Here is a 17,414-nt window from a genome sequence, read left to right as displayed (position 1 = left end):
GCTGAACACCCCCAGCTCCCTCAGCCTGTCTCCATACACTCACTACAATAGCTCAGTAGTCTTTTGAAATTGAATAGATCTTATAAATGTTGCATGCTGGTCCTTGTAGCTAAACAATCAAATCTAAGATGGATTTAATGAGAATTTGATTCTTCCTCAAAATAAGTACTTTGGCTCAAACTCTGAAATAGCATTTTAACTCCTGTCAGGAACCATCTTCCCTTTCTTGTTTCAGGTACTTTTTTATTTTATTTTATTATCAATATATTTTTTATGGACAGAAGCTAGAAAGTTTAAATGATGTAGCTTTTTGATTCTGTCTGGCATGTACATTAGGTAGCATTTGTGGGAAGAACAACAATGTTGTTTAATCATATGTCCTTGTATTTTACTGCAATAACTAGGATTTATCCATATGCCCCAACACTGTGATTGGTAGATGCAGGGGAACTGTTACTTCATGACCTGAACTGATGATTGAGCACCTGATGAAGAGGGTGGCTGGCCCAGGGAGCACAGGTGTAATCAATTCACTGGTGCTTCCCACCTGAGGAGAAGGGTCACCCTTCCCTGGGCTCATTTAAGGGCTAGCCTCCAAAGGGAGAATGTTTTCTGAGTGAAGCCTGTTTGCTGGAAAGGCTTTTTCTACAGTTGGAAAGACTTTCATCACTGGTTGGTGAGTCAACTTTTTCTATGTATGTTTATTGCTATTTCTGATGATGCTTTGCCTGATCTCTTTACCACAAAGAACTTATCGGAAGTAATTTTAGTGCTTCTAAGCACCAATGGTAGGATATGATTTGGTAATGCTATTTTAAATGGACAAACTTGTTTGAACAAGATTTGTACCTGAAATATATCAGCAGTACTTAAACTGCTGCATGTTACTCTGCACTGTAAAGACGGGATTATGCTGTAGCATATGCATCTTCCTAGCTACTTCATTGTGCTACTGTGCTTCTGTTGATGAGGGAAATGGGCTTATGAACGTGCAGCTGTAATGAAGCCATGGAGGTGTGCAAACCAACTTTGTTCTGTGAGCTTGTGAGGTGAAAGAAAATGGCTGGCAGAAAGTGTTTGTGACTAAAACCGGGTTCTTGTTTTGACTTTGCCGTGATTTAGGCATATCCTGTATGTGATACAACACTAAGTCACTACTGGCTCATGATTCTGATGGAATTTGAAGGACTATTCCAAACCAATGGATTGAGAGCCCTGAGACTGTGGTCACGATCTCAAGTAGTTGTGCTGGTTCAGAGACAAATGGGAGCTGGGTGATTATCCTGAAGCTAAGTGCTAAGCTTGGCAGCCACAGGAAGGCAGGATGGTCAGGTTGGATGTAGAAGCTGAAGCTGATTTTTACAGAATACTGCATGCAGTTTACATTGAGAGAGGAGCTGTAGAACATAACAAATTCATTCGTACAGCAAGCAGATTTTAAACATTTCAGTGCCAAATCTCAATTTGAGCAGAAGTCTTTCCCTCTGGGAAGACAGAGGAAGGTAAAGAAACAAAAGGAAAAACCAAGAGACTGGCAGTAAATGCAAAACAGAGAGAAAAAGATACGACTTTGTGGAACAGTTATATAGTTGCATAACTGTTCCAAGTGGAAGGGAATAGGTCAATGGGAGGTTGACAGACTGATGCACAGAAAGCTTGTGCCTGGCAGACAACGATATATCACAGTGCTTTGGAAGGAAAGCAAATGCCTGTGCAGTAGTGGCTATGAAAATGCCATATTATATGAGTATGGGAAGCTGAGAAGGCTTGAGTAAGACTATTCCAACATAACATACAGTGATGGTGAGAGACATATGCTAAAATGGTTTAGTTTGGTACTATATCGAAAGTAGCATCAAACTCAGTGATATGATGAAAACAATGTGGAAATGAACAGTAAAGAAGTACCAGGTGGCAGGAGAGAGAGTCAGGACCAGAACTTGGCAAAGAGAGGGAAAAACGTTAGCTATCCACCTGCCTGGACAGCAGCAGGAGGGATGAGATATATGAGCAACCTGGAGGACAAACAGGATGCTATTTAAAAGAATGAAAGCACAGCAGATAGAGGTTATACGTCTAAAAAGCAGGGGGCAGGATTGAAGACCACAATATGAGGGAAAACTATAGAGATTAAGCTAGTTTGTATCAAAGGCTGCTTTTGCAGGACTATATGAACACTGACCTCAGCAGGGGTGCAAAATGAAAAAGCAATTGTTCAAAAGAAAAATGCATTAAATCTTCTGGGAACTTGAAGAGAGTGAAGCTTGCAGGGGGGAAAAAGCTCAGCAGTAGCAGAACTATCTGTACAGCTTGGGATCCTGGGGTAGAATTTGTGGGCTTACAAGTTCTTTTTACTCTCTTCCTCCACTGAGTTCTGTATCAGGAAAATTCCTTTCTGTTCTGTTTCCTGGAATGCCTGAAGCAGGATACAGGCTGCCTGTCTGCTTGGCCTCTAAGGCCATGTGCACCTTTGAAGAAATCCCTGTTTCTCCACAGTGTGCTCTACTAGGAGGCTCTGGATTGTTCAGTTTCACAGAAGACTATTCTTCTCCATTTGTTAATATAATTCCCATAAAACAAAACAGGCTGTATAATTTGATATAGACAAGAGCATTCCATTAAATTAGCTCTGCCAAAAGTGAATTGCAGAATATTTTTAATTGGAATGGATCTCTGGAGGTCATTTAATCCAACCCTAAGCTCCCTGCTAACGTGGAGTTAAATATCACTATCCTATAGTGAAACTACTGGGCCTTGGTAAGTTCAGTATTATGGCCAAAATAATGCAAGGGAGTTTCCGTCCAGATCTACGGAGTCACTTTTTTTCACTGAGAGGACACGAAGGTGAGCATGTTGCTGGGAGAGGTTTTGAAGGCTGTATTTCTGGAGATATCCAAGCCCAGAATGAATAAAGCCCTGAGCAGCTTGCGTTGACAGCAGTTGGCCCTGCTATGAGAAGGAAGTTGAATGAAAGACTTTCTGAGTTCTGTCACAGCCTAAATTCTCCTGGGATCACACGAAGAGCCAGGCACCACAGCTAGTACTCAAATCTCCCACCCACGTGCTGTAACTCCAGACTGAATACAATGATTGTGTAATTTATTAATTTTCTTCCTAATAAACAAACAATCCAAGCACGCCCACTTGTGAAAGGTAATCCTGTTTTTCCAATACTTCACAGCAAACAAAGTTGCTACAAGTTCAGTTTCTTTGTCTGCTATTAAATGTGTTCTCAGCAGGAGGACCAGGGGAAATGTTTTCTGTTGATGAGAATAGTCACCTTACAAATAGAGGCATAGACAAAGCAGAGATGTTTAATGCCTTCTTTGCTTCTGTCTTCAACACGGGTGATGGGCTCTGGGACCCCAGGTGCCCTGAGTTAGAGGGCAGTGACTGTGGTAAACTCCCAGCCAGTTCAGACTTGTGTGGGATTTGCTGCTCCACCTGGACATGTATAAGTCCATGGAGGCTGATGGGATTTGTTTCAGAGTACTCAGAATTGGCTGATATTGTTGTGAGCCCTCTCTCAATTATTATCCTGGAAAGGTCCTTCACTGAGAGGGTGGTTAATCTGGGCATGGAATGGTCTCCCCATAGAGTCACAGCTTTGTTTTTGCTGGAGTTGAACAAGTATGTAGACAACACTCTCAGTCATATGATCTGATTTTTGGGTGGTCCAGAATTTGGACTCTATGATCCTTATGGGTCCTTTCCAACTTGGAGTAGTCTATGATTCTATTGTTCTAAGTCCTCTAAGAGCTGCGTGGTAACACCACCATCTGTTGGCCCTGTAGACTACTTGGCAAGCATCCCATTTCTAATGTAATTGGGAAAGGATTTATTATTAGTTTAGATGTTTTTAAGAAGTTGTATCTTAAATTCTTTTTGTCTTGATTTACTGTGTGTTTACTTTTAATCAGAATGAAACCGTGATCCCTCTTATTTTTTTTCTCACTTGGACATAACTTCAGGTTTCTGAAGGGTGCCTTGTTGCTTCTATCATCTTCCCTCACCTTGCTATTTCACCATACCAAGTTTCTTCTGTTCTTAAGGTTTTCTTTTCTGACCGGTAGAATACATTTTCTTTAAGTTCTGTATCTTTAAAAGGGCCTCAATCTACTTGCTAAGATTTTCCTTCTGTTTTTCCCTTCCCTCTTGTTTTTAATGAACTGCCTAATTTTCCTGTGATACCATTGCTTGAATTCAATGCAACAATATCTGTTTTTTTTTGGTCTTTATTTCTACTGTGGGTGTTGAGACTGTTTTTGCCCAGTTAGAATGCCATGCCACAATTAGAAGTGTCTGGTGGTAGCAGTGTCACAGACTTGAGGCAAACCCTTGGTAAATTATGTGTGAGTTCATCCCAAACTGGTCCATCAGGGCAGTTCTCTTGATTTTGATTTCTAGTGAATCAAAGGATATCATAGAGATGTGTGGCTTTGGGGAAAAATAAATGAATAAATAAATCAAATGCTGCTTGTGTCCCAAGGGAAAATGAAGACTTCAGCTTATAAAGGAGGCTAAGAACACGTGGAATTCAGTAGGTCACAGCCCTGTGACCAAAGCCAGTTCTAATGTGGTGCACCTATGTTTCCTGTGGTCAGACTGCTGTGTGAGAGCTGTGATGAGGCTTATTACCTTTCTCCCTCCTGCAGGGAACTACATTCGAGTTCATGTTCTTAGCCCTCATTCGTTGCCATTGATTATTCCATGTGTCTGGCCCCAGTCACAGCCTCTGGATCCGTTCCTCTCTTTTAGTGCAGAGATCAGAGGGGTCTGTGCCTTGCTGGAGGATGTCCCTGCTGCCCACGGGTCAGGTGAGCTGTCACTCTCCTCCTGGCTCCACGCTAAAGAAACACCAACCAGTTGGACGTACAGCAGGAGGAGGCACAGCAGGCTCTAGCGTGAGCCCGGCACCTCTCTGGTTGGCGCGTAGTTGGCTTTTACCACTGTGAAGTGCAGGTGCACCAGGGAAGCTCAGGCCGGCAGGTTCTTAATTCCTCTACTTTATTCTAGCTGCCTGTCAGACCTCACTCTGGGGCTAACATTTGTGAGGACGAGCAGGATGCCTTTAGAGCTGCTGGCCTGTGCTGTGGGAGCATGTCCTCAGCTGTACGTGTATGTCAGTGAATCAGGAGCATGCACTCTCAGAAATAGCCACTTCTAAGCCAAGAGCTGACTTACAGCCCGTATAGTGAAGGAAACCAAATTAGAGCTCCATGTGCAGTACTTATTTGGACGATTTCACTTAACCTTGCCATCTTTTAAGTCCACTTATACTTATACTTTGATTTAGAGATTTCTGAGTACTTTTATAGTTCTGTTTATTGAGAATCCCACAAGTCTGAATTGAGCTGTTTTCTGTTTCTGCAGTTGTGTTCTGATAGCAATAGACTTTTCTACACAAGTCTTTAAATAATAAACATCTTTATGTGCAACCTTTTAAACATTTTTGATCTTTGTAGCACTTCATTTGCAGTATATCACCTTCACAAGAAACTGAAATCAATTTATAGTCCTGAAAAAGCAGTGATCTTTGTTTCTTTTTGATATTTTTTTTTTTAAAGAAAATGACAGTATATCAAATTAAAAATCTCAAGGGGAGAGTAAAATGCTGGGTTGTTTATTAATGTCAGCAGCCCTTAAAAATTGCCAGCAGTAATGTACTTCTAAGGAAATATACTTAGAGGAAAAATTAGACTATATTCTAGCCAGTTAGTGTTATGGAACAGGTAATTGAATTTCTTGCCTTCTTGTCAATTGAGTAACATCATGTAACCCTTTTAAAAGTTCATGTAATCAACACTTGATGCTGATCTGTGTTCCACGGGCTGGATGGTTTTTCTTTGAGAAAAGGTCTTACTGACATTTCTTCTGTTCTGCTCTTAGGAAGTCTGCAGGAAAAGGTTGTATTGAGGAATTGCATCCCACAGGTTATACGCAGCTTAAGAATCAAATGCAGTGACAAGGTGATGCATGTTTGTACTTTATTTCCATGTGACACTTCACGAGGAAAGTAAAAAGGAAATTTGTATTTAGAAAGAAATGGAGTCACTTACCACCACCCTAATGGAAATGAACAAAGTTCATCATGGCTTTTTGCTGCGATTACTTGTCTGATCCTGTCTTTGAAATGTGGCATTATGGTCGTGGGAGCAAAATCAGTTATCAAAGGCAGCCGTTGCCATGACTGCTAAGGCACTGTTAACTCTTTCAGTGCGTGGAAATGAATGGAAGGAGTGACTGACAGCAGCTCCCTAATGTGGTGCCACTGTGTTTCTATGTGCAGGGATGGCAAAACAATTGCTATTGTTCTGCCCCCTAATCTTCAGGCGTAGCAAAATGCAGCGTGTACTTCAAAGCTGGAAACTTTCCAGGCTCTTTCAGTCAGCATCTCAGATTTGGTTTTGTCTCCACAGACACAAACAGGAATATCCTGATGTAAATGGAGCACAGTCTTGCTAAGATGGCAGCAACACGTAAACAATTCCCTCCTGTCTCTCTGCTGTTGGATTTTTTTTTTCTTCCAGATATGTCTTTTAAAATTGCCTGGGCATTATTGTGCAATTGTTAAACCATTTTACTGGCAGCAAGGAAGGCCATAAAATCTGCTATTGCAATGAGAGAGAAACACATTCACTATGCTTAACATGCTGCTGGAAAATATGCGTTTAAATAATTTTCCCAATCCTGTTCAAACTAACAAAGCCTTTTCCTGCTTTTTTCTGTTTCCCTGAGCAGTGGCTGATAGTGCTGTAATGCAACAGTGTTGGAGGGGGAAGAGATAGGAGGGAATGTTAAGCCTTTTCAGATAATAGCCGTGGGCTGGACAAGCAACAGGACAATTTCCTTTATGGGAACACCCTTGTAGGGCACACTAGAAACTAAAACACTGAACTCATCCAAACCCATGGAAATAAAATCAGGACAGATGTGAAGCAGGGGAGCTCACTAAACCAGCTTTACCGCCGAGGTCACTGACTGTAAGGCAGATCTGAGCAATGCTATTCGAGGAGGTATTTGACAAAGAGCCCACACCAGCTACGTGCTGACTTCCCTCCTTGCCCACAGCTCCTCACATCACCCAGCTGCTGCTTGTCCCCTGCTGCAGCCCCCAGCTCAGCTGGAGCAGCAGGGACTTGCTGCAACAATTGTCTGGAGCTGCTATTATACGTGTGCTTGTAACTCACCATTTCCCAATTAATTAGTGATAACCTGAGCATCCATGCCGAGCCAGATTTGCACAGGTTTTCTTACCCTATATTCTGCTACGAACCCATCGGAGCCAACCTCGTGGTTACTTAACTCCTAGTGACTCGATTCTTGCGTTGTCCAGACAGAAGCTGGTAAGACAGGAACGAAGCAAGCGACTGTGCTGCTCGGAGCGAGATGCCAGCCGGGCTGCGGGGGGTTCGGAAGGAGCTGCTTCGGCGGGGGAGCGCGGAGCTCTGCTCCGGCAGTTCTGCCGTCCTCGCGGTGCTTTGCTTCCACCTGGTGGCCTCAGCTGACTTTGCAAGAATGAAAGTCAAGGCGCGTTCTGTGAGGAAAAGCTCTGCTGTGTTTCATTAGTTCCGCTGGTAGTTTTAAAAGCAGCTCTTCAGATCAAAGCTTTCCCGTGCCCTCCCAGCATAAGTCTCTGCTGAGCAGGTGTTAAATGACTTAACCTTCCAGCAACAGCCATCACTGCAGTATATGCAAAAGTACTCTCTCTTATTTCTGTTTAGCAGGACTTTCTCTTTTTAGATTTCCTTCCTGAAGGCAGAAATAATGATAAGCTATCTGGAACAAAATGGTGTCATCAGGTCTGAAACAGGCTGTGATGTGGTCGTGCTGGGATGTTTGATGCATCCTTCCTGATATTTTCCCTCTATATAAACATTCCTGTTGATCCCCACAGCCCTCCTGGACACATAATCAGGTTTGCTGTGCATGATGCAGTTAGTAGCCTGCTTCAGCTGTGGTGCTGAACCATGGGGCTGCCCAACATGCACCCCAGATGGCCCTGACTGCATGCTCTGCATATCTTTCTATCCTTCTTTCTGTTTCTTTCCCCTTTTCTTGAGTCTACTTTTCCCCTGCTTTTTCAGCTCCAGTCACCTCCCACTTAACTCATCATTAACGATCTTTCTCCTCTATGGCATCATACGTTGGTATCTGTCACATGGAACACATCTTTATTTCATGTCTAGGGCCTGCAGCCCTGACAGCATTTTATCTCTGTTCATTTCAGCTGTGTTAACCATGCAAGGAACTCTGACTGGCAGGTTCATTTCTTAAAAAAAAAAAAAATCTGAGGCAAAATTACTGACAGTGAAGTGGTTTAGGACTCAGTGTCTGAGCTCTAAATACGTTGTTCTGGTGAAATGCTGGTGGCTGAAGTGTAGGCTTTGCCTTGGGACCATCGATGTAACCGTGAAGGAAACAAGTTAACCTATCCATAGGTATGGGTATGAAGGAGAAGTACAGAAACTGGCAGTTGTCACCTGGGGTCCTTTCTAGCTTTTCTGTGGATGGATGAAGTTAGGAAGACGATGAGAGCCGGCCACGTGTTCATACAGAGACTACCTTGCAGCAGATTTGGCTCAAAGAACAGAGTTACTTGTTGGCACTCTGAAGATGCTGAAGCACATTCTGTTTGGTCTGTAGAAGGTTGGTTGCTGTGTGTGTTGTTGTGTTTTTTTTTTTTAGTAGGATGCTTAAAGTGTTTCTTGAATCCACAGGCAGAGAACCTCTTCAGAGGGGATCACATGCACCATCAGATCACATTGCTCTGCTTCTTCCCTCCCGCACAATATCAGCTGGGTGGGGGACTCTGGTACTTTCTGTAAAGCAAATTCATTCATTCAAACCCTCTCAGACTGATGAGCCTGGTCTCTTTCTTCTGCCTCTCCCCACAGGCCTCCTCTCATCCTGCCTGCTGCAACCAGCAGAGACCTGGGGCTCAGACCACGACCACAAAAGGTGCTGCCTTACATTCTCACTTAAGACAGACAACACATTTAAGCTACTGCCTTAAATATACTCCTTCTGTATGTGGAAGAGGGTGTTTTAATTACTGGTTGCTCCTCACCAAGGAATTAAGATTTCATTGCTGGTGCCAGAGGACATGGAGCTGTGTTGCCAATGACACAGCTGTTTTGTTTGAGGAGCAGCTGGTCAGCCTGTGTTTTCCAAGCTGCTTCCCCACAAGCAGCAGGAGCATCGTCCCTGTTCACTAGTGCTCTAGGCAGAAGGCAGTGGCAGCCATGCAGCTACCCATGTGGGCTGCCTGATCCTACAATTCAGCTGCCTGCTTGCATGAACTCTTTGCTGCCAGTTTATGAAGCTATGTTGAAAGATTTGCTTGCTCTTTTCCCTAAGTACCAGCTTTTCCATTACAGTGCAATAAGCAAGTTTTCCTATGTATTTGTCTGCTTTTTCTGCCTGCCTCATGATTCGGTGAATATCCAGCGCCCTAAAAACAAAGTGAAAATGTTACCAGTGTTTCTGGCAGGACAGCAATGGGGCAGCAGGAATCCTGGAAGATTCTTCTTGTTTTCCAGGCAAGGAAAGGCAGAGTCAAGGCAGCCACAGCAAAGCCAGCAAAGGACAAAAGGACACTGATGGGCCACATGGTTCTGCTGCCTGAAAACAAGAGAAGCAACAAAATTGTTAGCTTGTGAGAATACAAGTTACTCAGTGCAATCAGACAGCTCTCTGTGGCTGCCCTTCCAATCTGCTCTGGTAAGATATTTTTGTCACCACACTCGACAGAGGGATACCTATGCCACTGCAGGGGGCTGCACTCCAGATTTTCCTTGGAGAACACATGGGTGGCACATTTACAAACAAGACAGGAAATCTTAGATCACAGAATCATACAATTTTTTGAGTCGGAAGAGACCTTAAATGTCATCTAGTCCAACTCCTCTGCAATGAATAGGGACATCTGCAGCTTGTCAGGTTGTTCAGAGCCTAGTCCAGCCTGACCTTGAAATGCTGGCTGCAAACCAAAGAAGTGCTGCTGGGGTATCTATTGGGCATGATTACAGGACTGGAAGATGCAGGAAGGCTGGCTGTTACCTTGTGCCCTCACGCACTGTGGTTGGCTGAAGCTACTGCGTCTGTTGATTGTCTCAACGTATGTCTGGGCTTTTACGCAGTATTCAGCTGCTGCCTCCATGGTGGCCAGATGAATTGTGGAGCTGATCTCCTTCACCATCTTCTGTTGCATCTGCCATAGACCCAGGAAAGAGAACACCAGAATGTTGGACAAGGACCTAAATGAGAGCAGGAGTTCTAATGTGATGCTAGCCCAGACTTTGCTGGGGGAAAAGAGGAGAATAACAGGAGCAGGTGTTGTCAGAGAGGACTGTGTGAATAGGAAGAGACAATAAAAAGGAGCACAGTGGAGTGCAGACCACATGTGCCAGGAAAAGTAGGAGGGGGTGCAAAGAAAGAGCCATGAGCTTATTGATGGTGGTCAGCCACAACACTAGCACACTACTCTCTGTTTGATGTGGGGTCTGAGTTATTCTGGGGATGCCAATATCCTGCTTGTTCTAGTATGATGAGATGGGGGTGCAAGAGCTGTGCTGTGACGCTGCAGTACAGAGAGGGACTGGGCTAGTAAGGAGCAAATGAACTTGGAGCGTGCAACTGTAACACACTTCTGCACACTTCAAATAGCAGATGAACCAATCTCTCTTTTTTTCCCCTAATAAATAGGACTCTGTGAACTGAAACCAAGATGAAGTTGCTGTTCCCAATCTGCTAAGACGTGAAAGGAGAGGTAGCAATTAGTTGTTCATAAATCTTGCTGTATTGCAGAGGTAAAGCCTTAGCTCACAGTGGGCCTGATCAGCCTCCACCATCATATGCATATGGATATCTCTAAAAAGCCAGTAGGGCTTTTCTGGCAGGGCCAGTCCTCTCTATCAAAGTATTTTCTTCGTGAAAACATGACCTTGAGAGCCGTTGGTTTGAAAAGATTTCAGGGAAACAAATCAGGTTGATGAGTGCCTGTGGTTTGTGATACCTTGCAAAATAAGTCGTCCAGTGTGACAACTAGTAAAAAGTGAAAAGAATCCTGGTAGAGATCTGGAGGTGTACTGACCAGTAAACCTGGTGTTTGTGACAGTTCAATTGGTAAAAACTATTGTGAAATTTGGAATTAATGTTTAGATCATTAAGATCTTAAATATCAAACAGTTAGCATTTCATTTGTGAAAGGAAATTAGACACAAGTCTATAGGACAAGGTTCATCTCATTTACTTGGATTTCCAAAAAGGAAGGAAATCAATTTCAAAAGCCCAGTAAGCTAATGGCTGTGGAGTAGTAAAGCAGCAGCCTGCAGTGCAGAGGAGCATGGCACATGCTGATACCAGACAGGTGCTCCAGCCTTGCAGCAGCAGGTTGAACTTGAAAAACAGTGCCTGGGAAGTGTTTTTCTGCTTTTGCTCTAAGACACGTGGGCTCTCTTTTCATGCCAAAATCCAAGGATAAACTCACCCTGCTCTCCTGGCCCTTCTCCCAGTAGAGAACACAGAACTGAAAAGCAGGTCCCATGTCTTCTAGCTCCACTAGTAAATGATACCCATCTGCTACGGCCTTCATCAGAGGTGGGGTCAGAAAAGCTGCCAAAGGGGAGAGAGCACTGTTATCACATCAGAAGCATATCTTCAAAAAAGTCTGACTGGGCCCAGCTAGGAAAATGAGAGGCTCCTGCCATGGCTGTTTTCCAGCTGCCATCATGAGCACACTAACAATTATCTGGAATAATAGCTGGTTTCTTCGATGGAGGAGAAACCTCTCTGCCCTGCTTCCCAGCTTGTCTAGATTTTGCAGCAGCTTGAGCAGGGGGAGGTCTGTGACTGGCATTCTGAACGGGAATTTGGCAATAGCTGACTAGCATGGACTTGAAAGGTTTTTAATTTTCTCCAGTGGATGAAGCATCTGGCCTGAGGGTCCCACGTGATCAGCAGCAGAACCAGCTGGGCAACCAGAAGTTGAGACACCACACCAGGCCAGTTCTGCTTTTGGGCATTAGCTTGGTGCTAGCACACAGAAGAGGAGCTGTGAAACCACTGCTCCTTCATGTGAATTTTGGCAGTTATTCAAAGGTGGAGGAGAAAGCAAATAAAGCACTGGGATAGTTCAGTCTGTTCACACGAATCTTCATTATGTTTCAGTATCTGCTTTTAGAAGGACTTGGGTGTGCTGATGACCTGCTGTGACATGTTTTTGTAGCTAGTATGCAAGTAAATCTGTTGGTGATATGCTTAATGCTTACTTTCATATTCAAAGCTTGGTTTGGTCTGGGACTCTGCTGTGAGGAACAATCAGAATCAATCAAGCATGGATGAAACTATGCACTGTACATTCATGAATTTAGAATCAAGGGAATACAAACATCGTATTTGCACTACTTACCCATGCTATTCCTTAGCACTCTGTTGTAGCTGAAATTGGTTTCAGCCCTCTTGCTTTCAAGAAAGGAAGTAGAGCATACAGAACATACAGAAGGGATGTTCTTAATAGAATTTGCTCTTACACAAAGTGAATTGCTGTTGATGCTGAACAATATGAAAATATGAAATCAAAGTGTGTTTATGATGAATGTGCCACAAAAATGAGGCTTAGAAAACTACTTTGTACTTCTAAATTGAAAGCTGATATTATGCTTAACATGATGTCTCGAGGAAAAAAAAAATACTAACACCATTCAGAGGTTAAAAATAATATTGGGTATTAACAGATGAATATTGTAAGCCACAAATACTAACCAAACATGAGTGTTTACCATCTATCTCTTGTACTTGGGAACTGGATACCAACTAAGTATCAGATCTATGACAAATGAAGAACTAAAATCAACTACGCTGTTAGTTCCACTTAGTTCCACTGTTAGTTAGCTTAGAGAAAGGATTGCCCAGAGGTCTCTAAGACACAGGACCAAGCTGTCAAATACTTCACAGTACTGGGAAGCCTCTGTGATGCCTTATCACTTAGAAAAGGTGTGAATGGAATTCCAGGTGGTCACTCTGGAGATCTTGCAGATAGATTTTGACACAGGCTATCTTTATTCTTTACTGTGAATGTGAAAGGGCAAGCGGGTTCCCTCAATGGACTCATTTAAATGTAAAGGCAAATTGTACTTGCTATGTGAGGTGACCTCTGGGTACTGAGGAGAGCTACAACCAACTGAACATGGCCAGATTGGTGACAGCAGTGTGGGATCTTTCCTTCCTGAGTTCAGAGATAGCTCTGACCACATAGATGGGCTCTGGCTGAAAATGAGTCTTAAAATGACCTACAGACTGTATCTGCCTGAGATCCCACCTGGCAACTAGGTGCCAAGGTTGCCTAGGCCTAAAGCCAAGTAGACTCTGGGTAGCCTGTTCTCAGAGGATTAAAATCATAGGCAGGAAAGGAAGTACCTTGTTGTGCCATGTCTTCCTCAGTGCTGGTTTTAGACTTGATATCAGACTACAGCAGAGGTAATGAAGGTGCCAGCTGAAAGAAACAGGTTATGGAACAATGCTGGTGAGGAGCTGGAGGGAGGAGGGAGCTGGGATACCGATAAACATATGTGCAGCATACCATCTGCCTTTTGGTGACCAGAAAGGGAACTGCCCAAAGCCACAGTTCAAATCTTAGGAGGTGCTGATGGCTCCAGCAGTTTGGGGAATGAAAAATTCTGGACTTTACAAAGGTCTTCCATAGTCTGCCATGAGTCCTTCAGCAATGCTGTAGCTGGCAGGAGCTGATGAGGCAGAGCTGCTTACAGAAAGACAAGATGCTCCAGATAGGAGCAGACCAATGGGGCTAATCTGAAATCCTGAATTGTTGTTTCAAACAATGTCTGATAATCTGCTGTGGACCTGATAATTTGCTGTGGAAGACTGTAAGGCCCTTGAATGATTGGGGTCTGTTGCATTATGATCAAAGCTATAGAAACCCTCAGAAGCCTGATTATCATCCTTCCTGAACACTTGTGAGATAATCCACTCTATCAGTCAGGGCATGACAAAAGAACAGATTTTCCAATTATATTAGCTAGCTTTTAAATACGTTCGATGGGGAGTTTTGATTGAACTGAAGAAGGAAGCTGTATAACTACCAGTGCATGAACAGTTCGAATCTCAGGATAACTGCAATCTCTGGCACATTAGTATCGTATTTCATGATAACTAGGAAAGATCTGATGCCAATTGTAGCTGCTGTGTCAAAATCATAATTTATCCCCTGATAAAAAGACTGCTCCGTTCTGAGATCTGCTTGGGAAAAGAGATAACAAGGAAAGTGAGAAAGTTGCTGTTCTTGTCCGTAAAGAGAGTTAAGCTAAGGAATATCCTTCCTGTGTCTCTGCTTGACAGCGTGGTCTGTACTCAATTCTGTGCTAACAGCTCCTGGAAAAGGGAAAGATTTATCATCCAAAGCACCACCTAGAAATCACTGCTACACCAACAGACACGCTCGGTATTTCATGTGGTATTTCTGAGGGGGCTGCTTTGACTAAATGCTCTCTGAGGGTGAGGGCTGCTTACTCATGAAGCAGTAACTTCCAGTGATCCATGAATGTTTAAGGTCAGCTCTGGCTTCAGACAGGCAGCTTCATCTGACAGCATGGTTGGAAACAATTGTGCCTTGAAGGGAGCTGGATTTCCAGAGCAGTGCAAAGCAGACAGAGGATGACACGGGTGTTTTCTAGAGTATCTGCTTCTATAGGATCAGGTTCTGGACCCTAAAAATAACTAGGCTAAATGGATTAGATAGAGCATTGATAACAACCCCACTTGATCAGTACTCCTTGAAATCAGCGGCAGGACTGGTCAGCCTGCTAAGAGGAATGCCTGGACTCTTCTTAGCTTTCTTTGAAGCCCTTGAAATTCAAGCCCTGGTAAATATTGCCCTGCTTATGGAGGGACTGATATCCAAGACCACGGCGTGACCGTCTAAGAATGAAACGTCCCAACCAAGCACGAGAAGAGTTGAGAAGTAGGATGTGCTCTGTCCATTTATGGGCTTCAAGTCACATGTACAATACACAGACGTGCATGAGAGCTAACTCTTATTATCAGACATCAAGAAATGAATGTAACTGGTGCAGCTTAACACAAATGTCAGGACTTACTTGTATTTCGAATGAAGAAACCTTTCAGGGTGCCCCACTCTGATCTTTGAGCACCAGTATCTGCCCTTACGCGCAGGTTATAGGCCACGGTGGCTGAGATATCCTCTGTGATATTACATGCAGTGACTGTGATGAGGGAACACTCACAGATGGGGATCCAGCTCTCATTAGCGTACTCTCGTTCATACTCCCTAGGGAAAAGAAAGCAAACAGGCAGCATTCTGATAGGAGGTATCCTTGTCGCATCCCCTTTAAGGCTGGGTTAAGGCTGCTATGCTAGTTCTTTCCAAGTAAGACCAGCACTAGAATACAGTTGGGTTGGATTACTGGGAGTTTATAAAACCAGTATGAATGTATTTTAGATTTTATCTAGAGAAATTCTAGAGCTAGTTTGTTCATCAGCCAAAAGCATCGTGGGGAATAGCAACCCAGAGTTGATGCCACAGATGCTGCCCATTCACTTGATTATCCCTGATGAATCAGATTTCAAAGGCCAAACTATGACATAAGTCACAGCTTGAGATAAATAAGAATCTTGTATGCTTTCTGAAAAAAAATAAATGTATATAATATGTTTAAAGGAATAACACTGAAAAAAATTCAAGCCTTTTCTCTTTCCTTTTCTAAATAAACTTCTGCTAATCTTCCTAATTCTCTAGACAGAGGCAGTTTGCATACATGGAGTTAGTGCATGCCTTGGATTATGCAGCTCTTTCTTAACAACCAGCAGTTGATAAAGCCTGGTCTGTAAGCAATCTCAGAATTAGACCAAACGTGAGTATTCTTCTTGCTCACTATTAACAGTGCTTTCTCCTACACTTGTGAGCTGAACAGTATTCAAGAAATCCAAGTAGTGTGAGATTGTAATTGGTGTTCAAAGAGCAAAGAAGGAAAAAACCATAACTAAAACAAAACAGAAACCAGAAGTTACCCCTGAAACTCAACAGAGTATCTCACAGTTTCTCCCTGGACGGTCACAGGGCTCCACATTAAGAAATGTTTCATGTTGGTAGAAAGAATAGAGATATTCTGAGGTGCTGGCAGCGAAGCATCTTCACCTAAAAGTCCTAGCAAAAATGAAACAAAGAAAAGAAATCTATATGAACATACTAGAAAAAAAAAAGTAAAAGAATTGTGCAAAACTGTGCTTTGCATCAGAAAAACTCTGCATTTTGACACTGTCATTTAAGTGTTTGTAGGTATTTCACAAAGAAGAATGACAACCAAAGAGCAAGCCACAGAACACTTAGCTGCCTCTGCTCACAGAAAGGCAAAGCATGTCTTTTTGTTATTTCAGAGGTTTTAAATATATAAAGTAGTGAGAAAAGGCAAAGCTTTTAGAAAGCGATCCAATTTATTTTAATGAAGCCAAATAACAGATACTCTGTTATGCTCCACAGTCTGTTCCAATGAACAATTCTCATCGTGGTTTAAATGTACAATTTATTTCCAGGCTTGGCTGGACTGGTCATTTGACGATTCTGGCTTTAGAACAGATTTTTTCGTGTTTCAGGATTCTAATAATGTAAGTGCTTGTAGGCTGTAATCGAATTACCTCATTAATTTCTTGGATAAACTTATTTAAAGGACTAATGAAGTTAAAATGTTTCTCCTGAAGATCAGCAAAGCCTAAGTTTGGGATGATGCCTACAACACAGATTTTAGATTTTATCCTTTCACTTATCCTTTCTATTTTAATGTAAAATCCTTAGCAAAGGTTGGACAAGAGCACAAGAGGAAGGCTTCCCCATGAGTACACCCTTCACAACATGATAAGAATGGTCATATCTCTGTTCTGCTGTTTTCCAGTCCCAAGAAAATTGTTTCCCTTGTCTTTCTCTTTTATTTTTTATTTTAATTTTTGAAGTTATTTTTAAAATTTAATATAACTTGCAAAAAAGGGTGCTTTTTTAAAGCTGTGATTATAACGCTACCAGTTAACGTGAGTTGTTCTACCCAAGATCAAAACCGAGTTGACAAGTCCATGAGCAATGTTTTTGTGGTGATTATTCTTTTAAAGCACTGCAAAAACACATTTTTCCCCTTATAATATTCCCCATATTCGTAGCTTATGATGTGATACTTTGCAAGATGTTATTTGAATCTGTTGACATAATGGTTGGCCTTTCTTTAAACTGAATGACAGAGATCTCTGGGATGAGATGATTTCTTCCTTGGCATTCAGATAGTGAAAGACTTGCTGTCTGCTATATCAGCAGTTCTGTCACTTCTGTCTGGTTGGGGCTCTGTACTATTGTCAAGACACTTTTCAACTACAACAACAACAAAAAAATCCAG

At 42.7% G+C, this 17,414-nt stretch overlaps 1 protein-coding gene and 1 long non-coding RNA gene across 2 annotated transcripts; one reads left to right on the top strand and one right to left on the bottom strand.

Annotated features, from left to right (window-relative positions):
- Positions 1-10,015, top strand: LOC116217235. Its single transcript, XR_004161481.1, has 3 exons — positions 1-676; positions 8,898-8,961; positions 9,543-10,015. It is a non-coding gene; the product is annotated as an uncharacterized LOC116217235 (long non-coding RNA).
- IL20RB (interleukin 20 receptor subunit beta) lies at positions 8,681-16,919 on the bottom strand. Its single transcript, XM_019620701.1, has 6 exons — positions 16,048-16,919; positions 15,117-15,307; positions 11,492-11,616; positions 10,063-10,213; positions 9,479-9,624; positions 8,681-8,822 (listed from the first exon to the last, which is right to left on the bottom strand). Exons 1-6 carry the CDS (start codon positions 16,299-16,301, stop codon positions 8,697-8,699), a joined length of 993 nt encoding a protein of 330 aa, XP_019476246.1. The 5' UTR covers positions 16,302-16,919; the 3' UTR covers positions 8,681-8,696.
- Positions 16,920-17,414: the final 495 nt, after the last annotated feature.

This window comes from Meleagris gallopavo, chromosome 16 (assembly GCF_000146605.3).
Source record: "Meleagris gallopavo isolate NT-WF06-2002-E0010 breed Aviagen turkey brand Nicholas breeding stock chromosome 16, Turkey_5.1, whole genome shotgun sequence".
Taxonomy (NCBI): Eukaryota; Metazoa; Chordata; class Aves; order Galliformes; family Phasianidae; genus Meleagris; species Meleagris gallopavo.
Note: the sequence above shows the minus strand (reverse complement) of the source record. Positions and strands in the feature narration are given on the sequence as shown.